This window comes from Pseudophryne corroboree, chromosome 9 (assembly GCF_028390025.1).
Source record: "Pseudophryne corroboree isolate aPseCor3 chromosome 9, aPseCor3.hap2, whole genome shotgun sequence".
NCBI classification, from domain to species: Eukaryota; Metazoa; Chordata; class Amphibia; order Anura; family Myobatrachidae; genus Pseudophryne; species Pseudophryne corroboree.
The window spans coordinates 47034598-47057521 of NC_086452.1; the positions used below are offsets into that span (position 1 = coordinate 47034598).

Genomic DNA, 22924 nt, shown 5'->3' on the forward strand with positions numbered 1-22924 from the left:
CCTGAAAACGGTCAGTTGACACCCATAAACGCCTTCTTCCTGTCAATCTTCTTGCGATCGGCTGTGCGAATGGATTCTTCGTTAAATCCATCGCCCAGTACCGATCCGCTTTGTACCCGTACGACGCGCCTGCGCATTGCGGTGCATACGCATGCGCAGTGTTGCCAAGTTTTGACCTGATCACAGCGCTGCAAAAAATAGCTAGCGTGCCATCAGGTCGGAATGACCCCCTAGATTCTTTGTTAGGAATAGAATCTGTGTCATTTTGACCACAGCAAACCATTTATTTAAATGTCTGAAATTGATCTTTGCAATGTGTAGGATTGTGTAATAGTGAATCATGTTCAGTGCCCAGATCAGAGTCATTATCTCCATCTTATCCTGCAGAGATACTTGTTTCCAGTGTTATCTGAATTGATGAATGTGCCTTCATTGTATACTTGTGCATGCTACACGTATTTATTGATTTACGGCGCGATAAGGCTGTGAGTCAGAGTTTGCACAATGTGATTAAAAGTTAATGACACTTCTGTTCTTATCTTATTTAATCTTTATTTTACAGAAAGTCATTTTTCTCCGGACACGCCTCCTTCTCCATGTATACTATGCTCTACTTGGTGGTAAGTATATTTAATGTCCTATAAATCAGAGTTTATTTACAGACACTGATGATGTTTTTCTGCTGCCATGCGCCGGAGTAAAACCACACCTGCGTCTCGGTTCTGTTCACACAGATCAAATTTGGACGCGCGGTAGCAGAAATGCAAGGGGCGTTTTCAAAAAGGGGTGTGGCCTAACATAAATGGGGAGTGGCTGCATGGGAAATCCCGATTGGATCACTCCGGGAGCATGACCAGCATCCCGGGAGATGCTGGGCTGCCCGCAGAGACTATTGCCTACACTGTGTGACAGGAGCCGAGTTCTGCAGGAGAGTGTCCCACTGCAGCACCCGGCTCCTGTCACTGCAAAGGGTCCCACACCGAGGGGTGACACCTGTGTGTGGCCCGCACCCCACTAGTGGCGCCACTGTATCCATGGTGCAGATTTGTTGTTGTATATATTGTAAATATATTCAAATCCGGATGGGAGTTACAATTGTATCCAGTGCACGGAGGTGTTCTGTGTCGTATCCAAAGGTAGCAAAAGTCTGGCACTTAAAGCAATGTATTGAATACTAGTTGCAGTAGGGCATGCAGAAACCAATAAGTAAAAGTCTTAGAAAAGTGGAATAGTAATAATAAGAAATTGTAATATAACAGTTACAGTGCATCCAGTCTTCTGTGGAGATTTGGCGACAGACTTTATTTATGATGCACAAGGTCTGGAAAAGGATTTGAGAACACCGATCACTGCTTTGCCTTAAAATATTACCTGTTGCAGGTGTTAGAGGGGGGAGGCGGTGGTGGATTTCCTCAGCGGCAGAATTAGTTGTGTCCCCAAGGTCTGCTCCAAGTTATACACTTTCCCTACTCGGATGCTATGAAAACATTTTAGTCCGCTAAACTGCTCCTCTGCTTGTGCGCTGTTTTCGTAAGTTCCTTCCCCCAACATTATTAAAACAGAAGTTACCCTATTTCTGTTACTGAATGAAAGTTTTGTTTTGCTCATTTAATTAAGAAAAAACTTTAATTTTATCTAAATTTGAACAGTGAGTTCTATTTATAAGACCTTTGGTGGAGTTTTTTCAGTAATGATAACAAAAATATACATTCATGAGGTAAATATACATCTTAAATATGATTATTGAAGATTTAAAACTTTTCAAAGTAGTTAAGGGGAAGTTGGGGGGGAGAAATCCAATTCAATTAATAACTGTAAACTCCTATAAAAGAGGATTGTCCGCAATGAAACAGTTGTATTAACGTATACCTGACGAAGTTTATAGTGGACTATAGTCTGTAGGGGGGAATTCAGTTGTTTGAAAAGTTGGTTGGGTGTCTGTTTTTTCCTGTCTATTAGATAGGAAAAAACAGACACCCAACTGACTTTTCAAACAATTGAATACCCCCTAACAATTCAGTAGGAATTAGTGACATCATTGAGGTACAGGGCACAGCAGTTTAACAATTCGCTAGGAGCTAGTGACATCATTGAGGCACAAGGCACAGCAGGTTTTTTTTGTTTTGTTTTTTATAATTTTTTACTGAGGTATTACAAGGAGGCACAGCAGTTTTAACGTTTCCCTAGGAACCAGTGACATCACTGAGGCACAAGGCACTGAAAGGTAATCATTCACCAAGAAACTAATGAATCAGAGGCACATGAGGCACTGCAATTGCACAATTCACAGTGAACTTGTGACATGAATGAGGCACTCGTTCCAGGGAAATTGATTGGTTGCATTCCCGGGAATTTTGTTTAAGCACAAAAATGTCCGTGGGCGACAGGTACCCTATAAAAATAATATTTGTCTTTTAATTGGGAGTCTTAATATGTACAACAGATAGAGTTTAATGAGGCACCGCTGAGTGTTTGTAAGCAGTTGAGCGTTTGGCAGCGACTGTGTGAGCTTGGAGTAAATTCAGATTTTTAATTTGGGAATATTGACACAACAAAACCTGTCCGACCGGAAATGCAGTTGCGTCACTTGGCGCAGGAGAGAATGAGAGCAGTGAAAACATGCCTGGTGCTGGGAAAAGCTTTCTTGTTTTTCAATTTAGGGCCATTGTTGTGGATTTCTGGACAGTGGGAGACGAGATGGGGTTTTGGAAGTTGCTTATAACAGATTATCTGGTTCAGCTACTTGTGAAGCGAAGAAATCAGTTTCGCAATTAATATATAATGAGTCATTCAGCGCACAGAGGCAATATTGTCTCGGGCATTCACCTGGTTAAAACAAACATAGGATTCTCAGGTCAGCGGCCGGCAGCGCTTCTCGCTCTGCCTTCAACAGTAAATGTGTTTTTCAGGGAGTCTAAAGTTACCTGTATGTAACACAGCGGAAATTGTAGGATGAACAATATTTTCTGTATTATGTATAAGTCTGAACAGTTGTGTAGTGTTCACTCTCTCTAGGGTTCACTGACACACAGGCTATGTAACAGCCACTGAAGGAACATTATGGTAGATAGATACATATATATATATATATATAGGGGACATGGGGGGTCATTCCGAGTTGATCGTAACTGTGCTAAATTTAGCACAGCTACGATCATTCGCACTGACATGCGGGGGGACGCCCAGCACAAAGCTAGTCCGTCCCGCATGTCAGTGCTGGCCCCCCCCCCCCGCAGAAGTGCTAAGGCATCGCACTGCGGCGATGCCTTTGAACTTCAAGAGTAGCTCCCGACCAGCGCAGCTTTAGCGTGCTGGCCGGGAGCTACTCATCGCTCCCCGGCCCGCAGCGGCTGCGTGTGACGTCACGCAGCCGCCGCGGAAAACCCCGCCTCCCCCCAACTGTCCTGGCTACGCCTGCGTTGGCCGGACCGCTCCCCCCTAAACGACGGCTGCCATGCGCCGGCAAATGCGCAGTTCCGACCCGATTGCTGTGCTGCGAGAAACTGTTACTGCCAGTGCTTCTTCTCCCCCCCCACACAATTATTTTTGATGGGGAACAAGCTATCAAATAATCTTCTCTTTTTGGGGGGCTTATTAATTAATTATAACCCCTGATACTTTGGTGTGACTCGACGCAGGTTGCAGCATCAAATACCGTATTATCAGAGCAATTAGAAGATTGCACCGTTGCGGGCAGCTGTCCCCGCGAGCACTGACAGTAACGGCGCTAATTAGTAAAGGCATAACATTACGCTGCCATGTCTGACCCGGCAGTGTTAGTACACACCTGTGACCTGAGTACACGCACGTGTAAGGAGGTTCCGGTATGAATGGTCGACCATGTTATGGTCGACAGTCATTAGGTCGACCACTATTGGTCGACGTTGACATGGTCGACACATGAAAGGTCGACATGAAAAGGTCGACATGAGTTTTTTAACTTTTTTTGGTGTCGTTTTTTGCGTAAAGTGACTGGGAACCCCAATTAGTGCACCGCGTCCCCTCGCATGGCTCGCTTCGCTCGCCATGCTTCGGGCATGGTGCCTTCGCTTCGCTCGGCACACTTTACCGTTCCAATCGTAGTCCATGTGGATCGTAAAGTATGGAAAAGTTCTCCAAAAGAAAAAAAAGTTAAACTCATGTCAACCTTTTCATGTGTCGACCATTTTCATGTGTCGACCATGTGTCCACGTCGACCATGTCAATGTCGACCAATAGTGGTCGACCTAATGACTGTCGACCATAACATGGTCGACCATGTGAACGGATACCCTCCATCCCATAGGAAGGAACGGGGCTCCGGGAACTGACATCATCTCAAGATGCGTAGGTTATTGCTATCAAACTTTGACAGCTTTCAGAGTATGATGAACAAAGGTCCACATATTAGAGTATGGGGATGGCGGGGATGGAAGATTGGCGATATCAGGATATCTCCTGCGTTAAGCGCTGAATACCTCCGACATCTGGATTTTAGAAATGTAAGTGAGAATTACTGTTTTCATTTACAGCTTTTTTAGAGCGGTCTGATAATGGCAGCAGTACACAAGGCCCGATTCAGACCTGATCGCTGCGGTGCGTTTTCGCACAGCGGGCGATTATTGATAGACTGCGCATGCGTATGCACCGCAGTGCGAACGTGCGTCAGCAAAAAATGACAGGCGTCGCCGGACAGCGACAGGGTGGTGTAAAAATTTAAATCGCACAGTCATTCGTAGATAACACGTTTGTCAGGAGTAGAAAGCAAAGCCGCTGATGAATTTACTGGTGTGCAGGTACCTCCAGAGTAATCCCGTGTCTCATTGTCAAGACAGTTGTTAGGTTTGTGGTTAATATAAGTAACAGAAGGAAAGGGATTAATAATGCAGCAGCAGCCAGCGGCTTTTCCATCTGCTCAGCCATGTGACGCATTGATTGGTCTAAATATCAAAGGCTGTGATTTTGGTGGAATGGTTGGCACACTGCCTCACAGCACTGAGGTCTTGGGTTAAATTCCCACCAAGGCCTTAACTGTGTGGAGTTTGTATGTCCTCGCTGTGCTTGTGTGTTTAGTCCAGGTGCTATGGTTTCCTCCCACAATCCCAAAACATAATGGTAGGTTAATTGGATTCTGCAAAAAACCCAAAACCAAATTATCCCTGGTGTGTATGTGGTAGGCAACATATGAGAGAGATGTATGAAGCAGTGAAAAGAGTGGAGAAGTTGCCCATGGCAACCAATCAGCTTTGAGGTAACATTTCTCAAATTCATTCTAGAAAATTAAATATAGCAGCTGATTGGTTGCCACGGGCAACCTCTAAACTCTTATCACTACTTCATATATCTCCCTCATAGATTGTAAGATCCACCAGGGCAGCAGACACTGATGTGAATAGCCAGGGCTATAGAACTGTTAATAAATAATTAAATGACTTCCCAGGATTCCAAGCCTGTTAATATGTTTTATCTTGGAGTGGATAAGAACAGTCTGGAACCAGATCGCATTACCACTGTCACAACACACCAGTGATCCCAATCTGGGGCCATTGTTTTTAGGATGCGTTTGATAAAACAGTGGGAGGATGGTGGTCTGAATCCTCTGTGTGATGAATTGCAGACGCTGGGAGTCATAACGTGCCTGACGTGGAGGTGAGCTGAGAGGTCACCAGGACCCGGCCAGGTGACAGTGTTGACATTACGCTGCCAGAGTAATGGTTAATGCCCCAGCAATCCCTTTATCAGTCCCTCATGGTACTGGGGATTTCTCTGAAAGCTGAAACTTTTCAATGCAATTTAAAACAATGGAGATTCCATCAGGACTAATAAAGTACAATAAGGGGGAGGAAGGGGTCACATACCTCGAGGATCTAAATCCAGGCCTTGATTTTACTCTTATTGTTTTACTTGTTTAACCTGAAGTGCTACAGGATGGACACAATTTAGAATTCAGGCGCCGGTCAGTGAAATTTAGCAGCCAGGATCCAGCTTTCAAAATGAAGTCAATGAAAGTGAATACTGTTCACCATACTCTATTATAACTATTTCTGCACATTTTTACTGGCACCGAGAGGGGGTGGGTACTAATTACCCATGCTTGCTGGAGGGGCCCTGGTCCGCTGCCCCAGCCCCCCCAACTTAAGTATACTTACCTTCATCTGGGAAGCAGGTCCCTCTACCACAGCTGGCACCATCTTCCCAGTGACATCTTCGTGAAGATGACGCCGCAAATTAAGAGCTTTGCTCTCTAGTGCACATGCGCCATCTTCCCAAATATCACTGGGAAGATGGCGCCGACTGAGGAGGAGGACCCGCTTCCTGGAGCAAGTAAGCAAGGCAGGAAGTGGTTTCCCTCCCCTGCTCCCCGCCTGGAGCGCATGGGACTAATATAGTTTATTTTCAGGAAGTGTGGACACGACCCCTTTTAGGCCACGCCCTTCATTCCAGTACAGGGGCCCAGCTGTGTTTGAAAAATGACAGGAGCTGAGCGGTTGGAATTTTATGTCTTTCCACTTTATCTCTCTCCATTCCTTAGTACATCTGCCCCTAAGACTCTTCAAAGAGTGATACTTCTCCCATCTCGTACTATATTTCATACTATGCATTTGGGTCAACTGATTATACTGTATTATAATAAGATTTATTTATTAACATATATTTATATAGTTCCGGCATATTCCGTTGCGCTTTACAGTAGGGATTGACCCTTCACCTATGTTTTTTTTTGCAGAATTGGTCAAATTAAAAATGGTCTACAACAGAGGTAGACAGTCTGGGGTATTGTAACTTGTATAATAATTAAGTAATTTGTTGTTTGTGTTGTTTTATGTAATTACCATATGGCACCATGTGTGTTTGACTGTGCGTAATGGGATGGATCAGTATAATCTGTGGTTTATAATCTTATGGGCGAATATCTTTTATTCTGCATCCAATGATTAACACTTAGGTGTGACTCACGTCAGGGTTTCACAGAGGGCCATAACTTTTGACCACAACTCTGAATAATAGTTAATGACAAAGGAAACATCACTTCCTGGGTCAAAGGGCCGCGATGGGAAGCGAAAGCTGGCGTCACTTGACGTCACCATAAGACGGGCAGAATCAGTCATCCGTATAATAGTAGGAAAGGAAAGTTGCAGATCTTGCAGGAAAAATCGGAAGTATGTTTTTGAGGAGATTAAGGATGTGCAATAACACAAACTGCTGCAGGAAGTGTACAGCGAGCTAGTAGAGGCCGCAGCTTGTGCAGGAAAAAGGGGAGAAGTGAAATATTTTAGTGCTATTGGTGCGAGTTGCTTTTGCCTTTTCAACACAAAATATATCAGATCGGCATTGTGGAAATACGAGCTGGGAAGCAAGTTGAATGAAGTACACACAGTGAAAGCAGCCATTTTGTGGGCTGGACACTTGATGTCACTGGGTACCTGTGACATCACTGCGGCACAAGTTGGATGTCACTGGTTCCTAGCAGGATAGGTTGCATTGCTCAGCTCTTTAAATGAGTGCCATTTAATGGATAGATAGATAGATAATGGATAGATAGATAGATAGATAGATAGATAGATAGATAGATATTATATAGTGATCATTCTGTAAGTGTCAGAAAGCAAAGCTCGCCTCATGATGTTCCTGCGTATTGTGCGTACGTTTCCGGACCTGCGAGACTCAACTTAAAAATAAACCTCTAACCTCTAGCATAAGCAAGCAGACCAGGCCCTTGGCTTCCTTCCTAGAGGAAGGGTGCGCTCTGTCGTTGGGTCTTGTAAACTGGCTGTTCCACTCCTTGCAACCTGGTCATCCACAATCAGCTTTGATTTGTGGGACGAACGTATTCAATTTTCCTGTGTCTCTTTCCCCTTTGTCTGAAATGGTTCCCACAGGAACCTAGGAAGCGGGCTGGGCCAAAGTTCAAGCGGAAACAGCAACAAGTTGACAATGAACAGCTGACAATATGTTTTGGCCAGCCCCAACCCCCCAATCAATATGCGTTTTATGGCCAGAATGAGTGGTGGACAGTGGTGAGGTGGTCTCTAGCGCCAACAGACGCCCTCAGTTAAATAGTTAGAAGCAAAAAGATAAACAGCTATTTCGTTGTCACATGATCACCTTCCTTAAATTGATTTAAACCTTTGTTTTATTTTTTATATATAGACCGTTGTTTGCTTTTGTGCGTTTTAGCTACTGCGATATGGGGATTCCTATCAACTACTCTGGATAAGTGGCCCGCGAGTACAGATTAATACATTTACAAAAAACAGAAAAAAAGCTTCATAAATCACATAATATTTTTATTTTTAATTGGTTGGTAGTTTATCTCTGTCCACTATCTTTCTCCAAGTCTTAAGGCCCGTACACACTGGCCGATATATCGGCCGTTCTCTTGAACGGCCGATATATCGCGGGTCCGTCGGCCAGTGTGTACGGCCGATACGTCTGTGAACTCCGTCGTTCACAGACGTATCGCGTCGGCCCCGCAGCACAGCCGACGGCCAATATATCTACCGATATATTGGCGCGTCGCTGTGTGTGTATGGTGGTCGGCCGACTGCCCGTACACATGCTGCGGCAGTCGGCGGCGACGTGTGTACACGCCCGCCCAGTTCATGACGTCAGTCCCTGACGGATCGGGCAATGTGTATGCTCAACACACTGCCTGATCTGTCCATAGATATATCTGCCGATCAATTGATTGGCAGATATATCTTCCAGTGTGTACCCACCATTAGTACATAGACCCCGTAGGGTTCCACTATGATCTCCACAGCATTTAATATAGAGCATTAGTTGCACATTATCCTTGGTACCTCACAGAAATAGAACAGGGGAGGTATGAGGTACAGTGGAAGGTGGAACTGTGTGACGGAATAGTGCATGTTGGCTGCCCAACTCAGATTGCACGTGAATCATCAGCAGTAGGATCTATTTACTAAGCCTCGGAGAGAGGTACAATGGACAGAGATAAAGCATCAACCAATCAGCTTCTGTCATTTTTTTTAAAACGCAACTAGTTAGGAGCTGATTGGCTGGTACTTTATCTCAGTACACATTATCTGTCTCCAAGGCTTAGTAAATAGACCCCTAACTACATACTCTCACCCGGCTCCCCGGTACAGGGTTACCCCCATATTCTCCTACGTATAAAATGGTACAACGGTATGTTGTACTAAGAAAATGATAGGCCGGCGTTGCCCTGATCCAGGTGCTTTTCTTATCCCTGATGTACAGTAATGGACAGAGCCGCATTATTGTGCTCAGCCTATAAAGCAGCGCCACATCCCTAGTTTTAGATTTCAGCGTTTACGTTGCACAGTAGTTTCTTTGGCCTTGAAATTTACAAGTCTTCAAATCCACAGTTGTGACAGCTTTGACCCGCCTCTGGCCCTCATTTCCCCATCACCCTCTGTGCCAGTAAATTTAATTTTAGCTAAGTTAAGAGCTCGATTACTGTAGGCGTCAGCATGTCATGGAGAATATTGCTTTCACTAGATCGCTATCTCATAAGGATAAAAAAATAACAGAACCCTTCAGCGTTTGTTGCTAAATTAAAAACTCTGCTATCTTTATTAACGGATATATATTTACCATCTATTTCTATAGGGACTGAGTAAAACGTGTATGCCTCCGCCTATTGGTTCTTTTACAATGATGAAGATATATTAGGAAATTATTGTGCAAAGCAGTAGCTGTATAAAATGTCGGTTATGGATTGTTAGCTCTGCTGTCAAGGAAAACACCAAACTCATTGGTGGGAGATGTATCAAGCCTTGGAAAGAGATAAAGAGGAGAAATCAAATAATCAGCTTTTATCTGTCATTTATCTAGCAGTTTGAAATGACGGCTAGATGATATTTAGTTGCCTTGGGTAACTGCTCCACTTTATCTCTCTCTTATCGGTCTATTCATGAAACAGTGAAAAGTATGGAGAAGTGAGTCAGTGGAGAAGTTGTCCATGGCAACCAATCAGCATTGAAGTAACATTTATAATTTGCATACTATACAATTGTACGGAGGAGCTGATTGGTTGCCATGGATAACTTCTCCACAGGCTCACTTCTCCACACTTTTCACTGCTTCATGAATAGAACCCTAAGGGGGACATTTACTAAGCAGTGTTAAGAGCTGAGAATTGAGCCAGTGGAAAAGTTGCCCATGGCAACCAATCAGTAACATCTAGAATTTGCATACTAAAAAATGATACAGAGCTGCTGATTGGTTGATGGGGAAACTTCTCCACTGGCTCACTTCTCCACACTTTTCACTGCTTAATGAATAGACCCCTAAGGGGGACAGTTACTAAGCAGTGATAAGAGCGGAGAAGTGAGCCAGTGGAGAAGTTGCCCATGGCAACCAATCAGCACTGAAGTAACATCTATAATTTGCTTGCTATAAAATGATACAGAGCTGTTGATTGGTTGATGGGGCAACTTATCCACTAGCTCAATTCTCCGCTCTTATCACTGCTTAGTAAATGTCCCCCTAAGACTTGGTACACCTACCCCATTGTGTGTTGGCTTTCCATTCAAGAATGACTGTATAAATTAGTATTTACTTTAGCGAACCGGATAAAAATATTGATCCAATCTCGTTCTTATTTTGCAGTTTTACCTGCAGTCCAGATTTACGTGGAGAGGGGCCCGCCTCCTGCGCCCACTCCTGCAGTTCACCCTCCTCATGATGGCCTTCTACACAGGGTTGTCCAGAGTTTCGGACCACAAGCATCACCCCACCGACGTGCTGGCAGGCTTCGCTCAGGGGGCCTTGGTGGCGTACTGCATAGTAAGTATTGAGCGTGGGGGGAAAACGCTTCACACAGGAAATGAAACAGCCAGACGAAATTCCCATAAATACGAGAGCTTGAAAGAACGCTGCTCAAGCTATCTAATGAAGAACTCAATGAGCTGTGACTCCGAGATCTGAAACATAGCTGGTTCCTGGTATAAGGGGCGACTGTGCTGTAAAATATAAGTAGTCATACGAGGACGTGTATTAATATTTAATATTTTAAGGTGCATTAATATCGCTAATGACCTCGTTATCTGATTTCGCACACAAAATACCGGCCTCCATTGTGCTTATGTGATTGTCGCACTTTATCTTACACTGGACTGTCCCCCGCTGTCTCTTTGATGCCGTGTAAAGGCCGCGGTCGGTTTGTGAGCACATATGGGCTGCCATATGGCAAAGGCATCATTGCAAGTATTATGTTCCGTGTGTGACACAATGAGCGTATGGAGCAGAGGAACTACAAGGGCCTGAGGCACAGTGAGATGCAGATTTGCACTCCACATAATGACAGGGCGTGCACTATACTGCGTGGTGCAATTCGGTACCAGGGGCATATGCGCCGGACATGCGTCACTTGCACAGACATCCACGTTTTTATCCATCATTTATCATTCGCTATTAGGTATCAATTCAATGAAATAAAAAAATCTCTTTAAACCGGCCTAAATGTGGGTCCTGTCTCGTGCAAGGGAAATAAAAAAAATGCTAAATTGCGCAAAAGAATAAAGAAAGCATTAATCAGCGTTAGCGGTGCATTCACAGACAGCCTAGCAATGGTGACTGTCACTATCATCACCACTGAATCCGCACTGCCAATGACCACCCGGAAATTATATGGCTTTGTCAGGTGTATATGTTTCGGTGCCCTGATCTCTAACTGTCCGCAATTCGCTAACACACCCTGACTATATTCGCCTGCATTAGAAGGATCCCTTACCCCTGACCTGCCTCTCCAGGGACACGTTGGGTGAAGGTGCGGGAATAATTAATGTCTATGTCCGCATCGGTTTGTGGGGACGCGCATCATAGCCGTTTTATGCAGGAAGCGCCATGCCTGTGTATTTTGCACAAGGTAGTCTGAGAGCTTGCCCGCTCTGGAAAACTCTGCCAGCTTCCTCTTATTGGGAGAAACCTCTTGGTTCTAGAGTTGGGATAATCAGTTTACCATGATTGCTGCTTAAAGTCGCTGTGTTTCGTCTCCTGCGACTTATAACTATAAAACAATTACCAGAACGCCGCAAGGGCAACATGTGTTACCACTTCATTTGGGAGCACAGTGGGAAAGATTAACATGTAATCAAGCTGTGTCTCCAGTTTTATCTGAGGCTGGGGCACCGGTCAGCACAAGAAAAACACAGGGGAGAAATGCAACAGATTTCACCGCTCTGCCAGTTGTGTAACCTCACTAATCGCGCAGTGGCCGGATTACACGTCTAATGCCCAGCACGCACAGGCGCAGGGACTTTACGGTGCAGATGTTTGGGGTGTGCCAAGTTGTAGTAAGTTATGCTGCTTTCAGATCGCAAATGCCGGATCCCACCCGGTAAGAGAAACGTGTCCTTACCGGGTGGGACCCGGCATTTGCGCTCCTTTGCTGGCTTTCCGACCCGGCAATATACCGGGTCGGTTGCCATAGCAGCGGGGGGCGCAGCAGCAGCAGGGGCGGGGGTGGAGGCGGCGCTGGGAGATGAGCTCATCTCCTGCGCCGCCTCTCCCTATGCTGTGAATGGGAGCCGTGCCGCATCGGAACGGCTCCCACTCACACTGCACCTGACCCGGTATTCAACCCGGTAATAACCCTTCTTTTTTACCAGGCGACCCGCTAATTCAGCAAAGGAGTTTTCACATCGCACACTGACCCATTTCGACACGGCAATATGCCGTGTCGATACCGGGTTATTTGTGCGATGTGAAAGGGGTATTACTGACGTTGCATTTGGATGTCACATTCTGGCAAGTGTCCAGCAATCGACTTGCAGTGGATTTACAGCCAGTTACACAACGTAGGCGATTGTTTGCTACAGTTATTGCAGTGCTAGTAAATAACACGTCATCGCTATGTCATGTAGATGAGTGTTAGTGAGGACATGGATAATTCTTGATTATTTGTTGCGAGGAGATTGTCACAGAATAGAGGACTTCAATGTGTGTTTGGTATCGGTATACTTGTAAAGAATTAGGAGGATTTAAAGGGATAAAAAGTCGATGGGGTTTATTTACTAAGCCTTGGACGGAGATAAAGTACCAGCCAATCAGCTTCTGTCATTTTTCAAACCCAGCCTGTGGCATGGCAGTCAGGAGCTGATTGGCTGGCATTTTATCTGCGTCAACTTTTATCTCCATCCTAGGCTTAGTAAATAGACCCCTATATCCTGATTCTTTGATTCAGAACGGATCTCCATGTCCATGTCTCACTGTCCATGAAATGGCATTACTGTATATCAGCAGGGTGTGTGCATATTAGAGGATTATCTGTTGGGCATGTAGGGTATATTTACTAATGTGCAGGTTTACTAAAGTTAAGATGTAACCCATAGCAACCAAACATATTCTACTTATCGTTTATTTAGCATTGGCTAGAAGATAATAGCTAGAATCTCATTGGTTGCTACTAACAACATCTCCACTTTGGTAAACCCGCACTTTAGTAAATATATCCTGTAGTGTACATGCTGCATGAGACTCACTTGGAGATTTGCGACCTCCCTTCTACTGTTGTGCCCACGGCTTACCTCATGTCTGTGCTCAAGTCTTAGGGCGCTGTTCCATCATATAAATAGATATTGTACAAATGGCAGGAACTCGTCTCAAAATTGGTGCACGCATACTTTCTGCATTATCCGAGCCCAAGTAGCCATGATTCCATTATTGACTGATCTATGGGTCGCTAACCTTAAAATCCCAGTTAATCTATTAGTATCTCTTATGAAATGCAGCTGGCGTGGTTGTCCTTTAATCATTTATTTACATATGCAAATCAGCCTGGTCACCCACTTCCCCCTCACAGACTACTGAGATAATATCTCTGTGAATCAGCTTAGCCTGCGGCAGTGAATCAGCCGCGACCTTTGTGAGGCGGAACACTGTGGAGTGATTGTCTTGGATGGGGTAAAGCGGCTACCGTGGACTTCGGACATGTGTATCACAGTCTGCTCAGTGTCACACAAATGTCAGAGAAAATTAAAAATGATTTCACTCTCCCCGAAAAATACAGCAGCGTCTGACCCTGATCCTGCGTCATCCTTACCGCACAATGCTGAAATGTCAGCTCCGCCGCCATAGAGTCATCTTTATTTGATAGGAAGTATCATCGGCGCACTTCTGTGGCAGGATGTGAACCCAGAGTGTTGTACTAGATATCCCATAAGCTAGGAGAATACCGGCCTCTCATTCCCCGCAGTGAGTTGCTGTAATGTCCTAAAATGGATCATATTAAAGTGCACCCTTCATCACGCAGCGAGAGGAGGTTGCCATTGTATGACTTTAAGCACCGAAACTGCAGCCTATCAGTTTACAGGTTACCAGTGACATCAGTGAGGCATGAGGCACTTAATGCCTCATGCCTCACTGCTTCCCTGTGAATTTGTTGGTTAATTATTCATTCAACTCTCAAAATATCTTCATGCTAGTGATGTGTGGAATTAATATATTTCTAAGTAGATTTTGGTTCATATATATATATATATATATATATATATAATAGAAATGTTCAAGTAAATGCAGGCAGTAATATTTTTTTTTGGCTGAGCATTTGTCTAAGCCGCTAAAAGAAAAAAAAGACTGAACCGACAGCTCCTGACCACCAAGGCTTGCAATCTAAAATGTAAAGTACTGTTTACATTGGAGCACCGTCTGCGGAAGAGTCATTGATCATTATAACAACCACTCCTGTTCCCGGCACCTAGTATCTCTCAAGTATTCGGTGCTCCAATGCCAACGGACCCTTAAATCTTGGCATCTGCTTTCCAGAATGTCCCCAAAGATGAATTTTCCCTTCTCTGAAATATGTGGAAAAAAAGATGAAGAGGCTTAAAAATTTTACAAATCAGTCCGGAATGAATACACATTCCTAACCCAGATCTGTAGTTTACTTATTGGGTGGGGAACTCACTTTGCAGGAAATGGACCAAACCCAGTAAAAAAAAAAGAAAAAATCCCCCCCCTATTCACGGCCCTTCATTGTCTGACGGAGTCGAAGCACCAGGAATATTTAACCCAGTAACCCAGCTCAGGAGGGGTTGTATTTCGTAGGTCCTGCCAGTGTTTGTGTAACCTCAAACCATAGTGGAATGGGCCACAGCTGCCGAAACCAAACAAAGAGCTTAGTAACTTAGCAATTTCAGTCCTGTCACCCTGAAATACCAGGTAAACCGTAAGAGGGATTTCCAAGAGGCTCCTGTAACTTTTAATCACCATTTAAGTCAACATTTAAGGTAAATTGCTGCATGCACTGTGCAAACCGCTGCAAGTGTGCATGATTTGGAACTAGCGCTGTAAATGTAGATACTTGGGGGCTAATTCAGACCCGAGCGCTGGTGTGCATTTTTCGCGCAGCGGGCGATCAGATCTGAACTGCGCATGCAGGCTCCGCAGTGCGCCGGCGCATGCCAGAGATGCTATCAGCATCTCAGCCCAGTGATCACCTGTGCCTGATTGACAGGCAGAGGTGGGCCGCCATTTTGGGGGCGCGGTCTGGGCAACGCAGGCATGCCTGGACCATGACTATGCAGCCGCTGCGACCCAGAGAGCGATGGGTAGCTCCCTGCCAGCGTGGAGGAGCTGCACTGGTAGGGAGCTACTCTTCAGGTACAAAAGCACCGGCGCCGTGCAATGCTTTTGTACCTGTGTGGCGGGGGGGAGGGCCAGACATGCGGGGCGGACAAGCCCTGTGCTGGGCGTCCTCCCGCATGTCAAGTTGGCTGATCGTAGCCGTGCAGAATTTTGCACAGCTACGATCAGGTCTGAATTAGGGGGGTCATTCCGAGTAGATCGCTCGCTGGCAACTTTTTGCTGTGCTGCGATTAGATAGTCGCAGCACACGGGGGAGTGTATTTTCGCTTTGCAAGTGTGTGAACGCTTTTGCAGCCGATGGCACAAAAACGTTTTTTTGCATTTTCTGAGTAGGTCTGAACTTACTCAGCCGCTGCGATCACTTCAGCCTGTCCGGTCCCGGAATTGACGTCAGACACCCGCCCTGCAAACCCTTGGACACGCCTGCGTTTCTCCAACCACTCCCAGAAAACCGTCAGTTGACACCCACAAACGCCCTCTTTCTGTCAATCACCTTGTGATCGGCTGTTCGCCCAGCACCGATCCTCTTTGTACCCGTACGACGCGCCTGCGCATTGCGGTGCATATTCATGCGCAGTTTTGCCGAGTTTTAACCTGATCGCAGCGCTGCAAAAAGTTACTAGCGAGTGATCAACTCGGAATTAGACATAGTGGTGGATGTTAAATGCTCTTTAAATGCTCTTTACAGACGTGTGTAAAGTTTACTGCAAGTTCTTACAAAGAAATTTGATCCTTTTTAGATTTTTTTTTTTTCTTAACCTAAAATATTTGAACGGAGGTTATGCGGAAACATCCCGTACTCCCCAACTATGAGTGGAATTTGCAAAACTAGCTTTAATATTTTACACATTTTTTTGACAATTTCTCTTTTATGTTTGAATTCACAAACAATGAAAGATTATTTTATGTTAGTAAACTGAATATTGCTAGGAAAATGAGAATATGGCCAAAATAGCTATGTATAGAGTAACGTTCCTGTATTAGAAGAATCTAGGGCCTAATTCAGACCTAATCGCTAGGGTGCATTTTTTGCATCCCTGCGATCAGGTAGTCGCCGCCTACAGGGGGAGGGGGAATTTGCTGTGCAGGGGTGCGATCGCATGTGCATGAGAGCGGCACAAGCAGAAGTTTGTGCAGTCTCCGCACAGTTCAGGACTTATTCTCCCAGTGCGATGTTCGGGGCCGGAGCTGACGTCAAACACCCTCCCTTCAAACGCCTGGTCCCTCCTGCGTTTCTCCGAACACTCCCGAAAAACGGTCCATTGCCACCCACAAACGGCCTCCTCCTGTCAGTCACCTTGCGATCGCCCGTACGATCGCTTTTTTCGGCCATCCTGTCTGTATGCACCGATGGCCGGCGCATTGCGGTGCATGCGCAGTACAGACCCTTTCGCTCGCTGTGCGAAAACGCACAGCAGCGATCGGGTCTGAATTAGGCCCCTAGTTCTATGAAAGGGATAGTGAACATTACTAAGTAAGAAAGGATTTACATTTGGAACATTTCTGTGGAAGAGCCGGATTAAGACCCAATGAGGCCCTAGATATGACACACTGGTTTGGCCCCCCTATCCCACTCTAGGCCGGATTCATAGATGTACGTAAATGCATTCGCAGCTGTGAATGTGTACACGGCGGCCGTGCGAAAATATGCAAGTGCTGCAGCTGCTGGGATTTGTATTGAGATGCCTGCCGGCAGCTTTGCCAATCCCAGTGGCTGCGTGCAAGTACGCGGCATCCGTCACAGATCAGTTCTGAGTGACCCTATGGCTGTGCAGCATGGCCGATACTCCGTGCAGCCGTGGTCGTGAGACCATTACAGTCCCTGCGCAGTGCGACTCAGACACATGCACGGACTGACGATAATCGCTTAACTGCGAAATAATCGTCTCTGAATGAGGTCTTCTGTCTGTAACAGAGACTATGGCACAGAAATGGGTAAGGATACTCTGAGTCTCTTGGTGTCTACTGTGGCCACGGCTGGAGCTTAGGTTGCCTAATGGATGATCCAGCTATAGTCAGTGGTAATAATTTGCTAAACAACGTAAATATAATCTCTTTGAATATTGTGGTAATGACAACAGTTTAATTGTAGCGTTCTTTAGGAAGAGACGTTGCATATGTGTAGAATTCCTCCGGTGGATAAAATTAAGGATACTCCATCCCGGATAGGGTCTGTTAAAAGTCGTTGGGGGAAATGTATCAAGTGGAGAAGTTGCCCGTAGCAACCAAGCAGCTTCCAGTTAGCATTTATCTAGTACTGTACGTTCCATAAAAGATAACTAAAAGCTGGTTTGTTTCTTTGGCCAACTTTACCACTCTTTAGAACGTTCAATATATACGTCCTTCTATATGTGTGAAAGATGAAGCGAGAATTCCGTGAGCTTGTGTATTATTCTTCCATTAAAATTCCAGCACATGGGTCATTGCCCCAGAGATTATACACTTTGTGCCTCAGTCCCATCCCTTGTTCCTGGTTAATTGGTTGACTGGGTTCTGATACCATAAAAAAGTGTAAAATGAAACACAAATTAGTAAAATGGGTTAAAGATGAGATTTTTTGTACTTTTTGCTTTCTCTATTGTGTCTTGTCCCCAGCTGACACTTTATGAGCTATAGAAAGCGCTGGGAGGCTGAGGAAGCTAGGTGGAAGTTTCCCTGCACCCGCCCCTGTTCCGCTGTATATTTCTGCCCTCTGTTAAATGTCGTCTTTTTCACATCCTGCAGACGGCTTCCGTTATTGGGTATTCAGGAAATCGTGGCCCAATATCTCTTCCTTCCATTGGCGTTAACCTCTGTGTAATCAGGGATAAAGGTCAAGGCTTGCACTTTTTTTCCATCATTCTAGCAGTCATCTGCCAGGACCTGAGGCTGACCAGCTGTTGAGGAACTACAGGGCAAGCTGGGACTTGTAGTTTCACAAAACAAATTCAAAACTACAATAGTTTTTATGAGTTAAAAGTTTGTTCAGCAGTCAAAACGATTTTCTTCTATACCAAAGACCAAATCTTCCAACTTCGGGCTAGCTTCAGACCTGAACGCAGTTTATTCACATCTGGGGCCGCATTGCGTGCTTGAAAACAAATACAGATTCCCGACTGCATTCAAATGCGGCCGCGCGGCCCCCATACATCCATTTGTAAACGTTGCCGCCATAAAATCAGCGTGCAGTTGCACTTGTCATATCTTTGGTGCAAGAGATCTCTCTGAAATCATATGAATCTGTGGTAAGCACAGTCTGGATGACCTTCACTCTAATCTGTCGATATGCGTTGAATCAGGCTCTCAATGAAGAAGCTCTATGCAGTTTGTTATAATATTGCAATAAATTCCCTGCACCCAATTTGATAAACGTGGAGGTGCCATTCTCAGGAACACCCATGGTTAGGGAGAATTTCACCCCCAGCCAGCGGGTGCGTCAGTCTGATTTGACTGTAGCAGGTTACCAGAGCAGGTGTCAAATCCTATTCATGGTTACTTGCATTTAAACTTCAGGCTGTGTGTTAATCAGGAACCAGTAGAGGCCGTCAATTGAGATTTACAGAAGGCAGAAACTTGCACTCGGCTAGATAACATCATACACCATTTGAAATATAATATGTCACGTTGGACAGATTTTTGCATATATGTGAGAACGTTATGAGAAATGTCTAATTGGATTAAATTGCAGTTTAGGACCAAAGGGCAGGGCGTCATTATAAAGATGCGGAGAAAAGGAAAATATTTTAAACTCCGAGTGTTTTACATGTTGCACTTCAAATGTTCGGTAACCTATGACACTAAGAATAAACACACAGACCATGCTGCTTGCGTTAATATTTTATTGACCACTAAGAATTTTTGAAACAATTTTTTAAATGGTGGTGACGGTAAAGAGCGGACAGGACAACCAACATGCACATACCAAACCCAAACATTGATGTTCAGCTCTCCACGTTCAGGGGGTGTAGCCATTTCCTGTACAGGACTATTGGCTAACACCATACTCCCATGCAAGAAAAGCGCACCCACACAACCAAACTACCATTCTATACTGCCTTACAAACCAAATACAAACATACAACAAAGGGAAAAAGTCATACACTGCCTCACAAACACTAAAAACCAATAACCCCAACCATACTGAACAACTATTAGCTGGTAGGAAAACAACTTTCACATATTTAAAAGGGAAACCACACCGGCACATTTTAAAGTGGCAACACTCAAAAATAACACATGGCTTAATGTTCCTCAGGCTTATAATTCCATCTTTCAGTTTAATTTCTATTTGTCGGAAAAATAAAGCTGCTTACAGGTTTTCAGGGGAACCAATTAACCGAAATCTATTTTTTTTTTCTCCCATAGGTGTTTTTCGTATCGGACCTTTTTAAGACCCCAAAAAAGAGCTGCCCCCCACCAGTGGTCAAGAAGGAATCTTTGTCACCTGTGGATATTATCGACAGAAACATTGTATAAACGCCACAAGCAGATTGCGGAATAACTTCTGACAGTGAACCCAGTGACCTGCTGCTTTCAAATCTCATCAGACAATAGAATGTAGGGAAAAACTTGTGTTACCCAACCAAAAGACAATAACAGGAAAAAAAAACAACAACGATAAAAAAAACAACTGTCTGCTATGAGGCCTTTCAATTGCAACGTTGCATAATGCGGGGGGTGTTCAACTAACTGAAAGCCAAGCGATGACGAAACGTGGAGTTGGAATTCCAGATGTACAATTGGTCTTTATTTGTTCATGTTTTAATGAACAACACATTGTTCATAAATTTCTGAACTCTAAAACTTTTTTTTTTTCAGCAACAAAAAGGGAGTCATCTTTGAAACTAGCTATTAAAGCCTCGTAGTGATGTTGGCAATTAATGATAGCACTATATATTAGGAAGAAAACAAAAGCACTGACTGTAATTAGGGAGCTGCTCCCAGGAGTCATGTTGTGAAGGTTATATCTGTGTGAATAAGGATTGACAAAACCAGAGGCATCTTTCTGTGCAAATGAATATATATATAAATATAATATGTGTAATTTACCAATAATTTGTTAACCTGAGTCAGGAATTCCCACTAAGGACAACAAAGTCAACACCCTTTTTCTTGAGGCAACCAGAAAGCAGCAATAGTGAAAACCCGGAGCTGCCCAACACGGTCTTGAGTTCGTTGAAATGTTTCTTCTGTGGCCAGAAGTCTGTCTTGCTCGAGACTTTTGAAGCACTATAAACTTTGGGGTTGATACCCATTGAACATTAAATCAGCCATTTCGATAAGTACCGCTGGACGGTAAACTCATAAAATCAATTGTAGTCTGTCCAACCTCGTCTGTGTTAAGTAAGGAAGCCAACGCATTTCACATACTCAACATCAACAGTCTACAATATCAAGTTTGCAAATTTCTGAAAGTTTAAGAATGAATCTTAGGCACGTATAAAACCTTTTGAAAGGGCTACACCTAAAAGGACTATATTCATCGTATAAAATTAACCATTTGCACATCCATATTACCAGAGAATCCGTCCTATCATTTCAACTATAGCAAGCTATGATTTTTTTTTTATATATGATATATTATATAAATAATGTATAAAACATTAAAAATTAACTATGTAAAATATTATTTCTGAAAAACAAAACAATTTTAGATATATCCACTATGATGATTAAATGTGTCTTGACCTGTGTTATTTTTGCTGCTTAAAATAAAAGCAACAGTTTTAATTTTTGTATAGTCAACTAAAATATTTGTAGATCTGTGGTAGTAATTTCACTATTAAAGGACAAAAAATAAAACTACAACTAGAGACTTGTATAAAATGAAATAAATTGTCAGTATTTTTATAATGTTTCATATTGTAAAGAGGAAAAAAAACACAAAAAAAAAGAATATTCAGATACTTTTTGTAGAATACAAAATCGAGCGTTTGTTTTTTGCAGAAATTGCTGTACAAAGATGCTTTTTAAATAAAAGCTCATAATGTTTAATTATTCTACTACATTTTGTTTCGCGTATTGTTATGAATTTTTAGGTAGCGGGGTATTTGTTGTTTCGCATGAATTGGTTGCAAAAAGGTTTCTGAACCAGGAATGGGCTGTTTATGTCACAAAATCACATAAAAAGAGGTTGTAGGCACATTTAAAAAAAAAAAACAGCAGCCTCTGCGCAAGATGTATATTTGTAGTTACAAGTGTGCAGTGCCGGATTAAGCCTTGGTGGTGCCCAGGGCACTTAAGACAGGGGGGCCTGGTGGAAGGTGGGGGTGTTGTATATTAGATTGTGCATACCTCCTAACATGACTCATTCCAGGAGGGACAAAATGCTCTCTACCTGGACTTCCCTCTAAATATTATGATTGGTGTCACCTGTGTTGAACTATTTAATTGATAAGACAATTGTTTTAACACAGGTGATTACAATCATAAATAAAGAAGGAAGTCCAGGTAGAGAGCATTTTGTACCTCTTGGAATGAGTCATGTTGGGGTGTATGGATTGTGTATATAAAATTTAAACCAATGGCATATATTAGATTTAAACTAATGGCTTAATGCCTGGGCACTGTTTATAGCTCCACCTTACTGAAAGACAACAATTTTATAAAGTTTTCTTGTAGTGTCGCAAAGCCAACTTAAACAACCTTACAATACACATAGAAAAATAAAATGTATACTTTATCTTGTCGCATGCAAGAGTAGCAGCAGGCTCTGTATTGCTTACACACTGGGACAGGACTCAAGAGGACTCTGTGTGTGTGTGTGTGTGTGTGTGTGTGTGTGCGCGCGTGTGTGTGTTTGTCTCTTTCTAGACCCTTATTAGATAACAGGTTACACAGGACCGAGACACCCGGCTGGGGAGGAGGAGAAGCTGGGATCACTGTGTCACTTACAGTTTTCTCCACCCTCCTCTCTCTTCTCTGATCAGAAATCTCTGTCGGTATGTTATGAAACCTGATACTCTTGTGTGTCTGCCTGCACTACATACTGTCCTGTTCGCATTCTGGCTGCTTGGTTTTTCTGGTGTATAAGAAAGAAACCTAGTGATGTCAATGTGCTCTGGCCGTGGACCCCTGCCAAAGGGGGACCCGGGGTACAGTATCTCCTGCGCCCCCCCTTAATCTGACTATGCAAGTGTATATATTTACATCCCTTGTTAGTGTTGAGCTAGCGCTCAGTGTAGCACAACAGAGTTAGTAGTAAATACGAAAGTCGCATTATCCTATTTGTACACAATAAAATAGTGTAATGAGATTTCCTATACAGAATAGAGAATACTATATTTGTAGGTTATTAATAAATAAGTAGAGATGTGCAGTTTGGTTCTCCAGAAATCTGAATCCATCTGAATTTTGTGGATCCGAACCGAACAAAAACCCGGTCCAATCC

The 22924-nt window shown here is 43.8% G+C and overlaps 1 protein-coding gene across 4 annotated transcripts in view; it reads left to right on the top strand.

Annotated features, from left to right (window-relative positions):
• Window positions 1-21528, top strand: part of PLPP3 (phospholipid phosphatase 3) — a 60198-nt gene extending 38670 nt beyond the window's left edge. For all 4 annotated transcript variants that reach the window (XM_063939294.1, XM_063939293.1, XM_063939296.1 and 1 more), the window contains 3 exons: window positions 563-620; window positions 10579-10755; window positions 19900-21528. In XM_063939294.1, coding sequence (XP_063795364.1) covers window positions 563-620; window positions 10579-10755; window positions 19900-20010 — 346 coding nt within the window. In that variant the 3' untranslated portion in view covers window positions 20011-21528. The remainder of the gene's footprint in view (window positions 1-562; window positions 621-10578; window positions 10756-19899) is intronic.
• Window positions 21529-22924: the final 1396 nt, after the last annotated feature.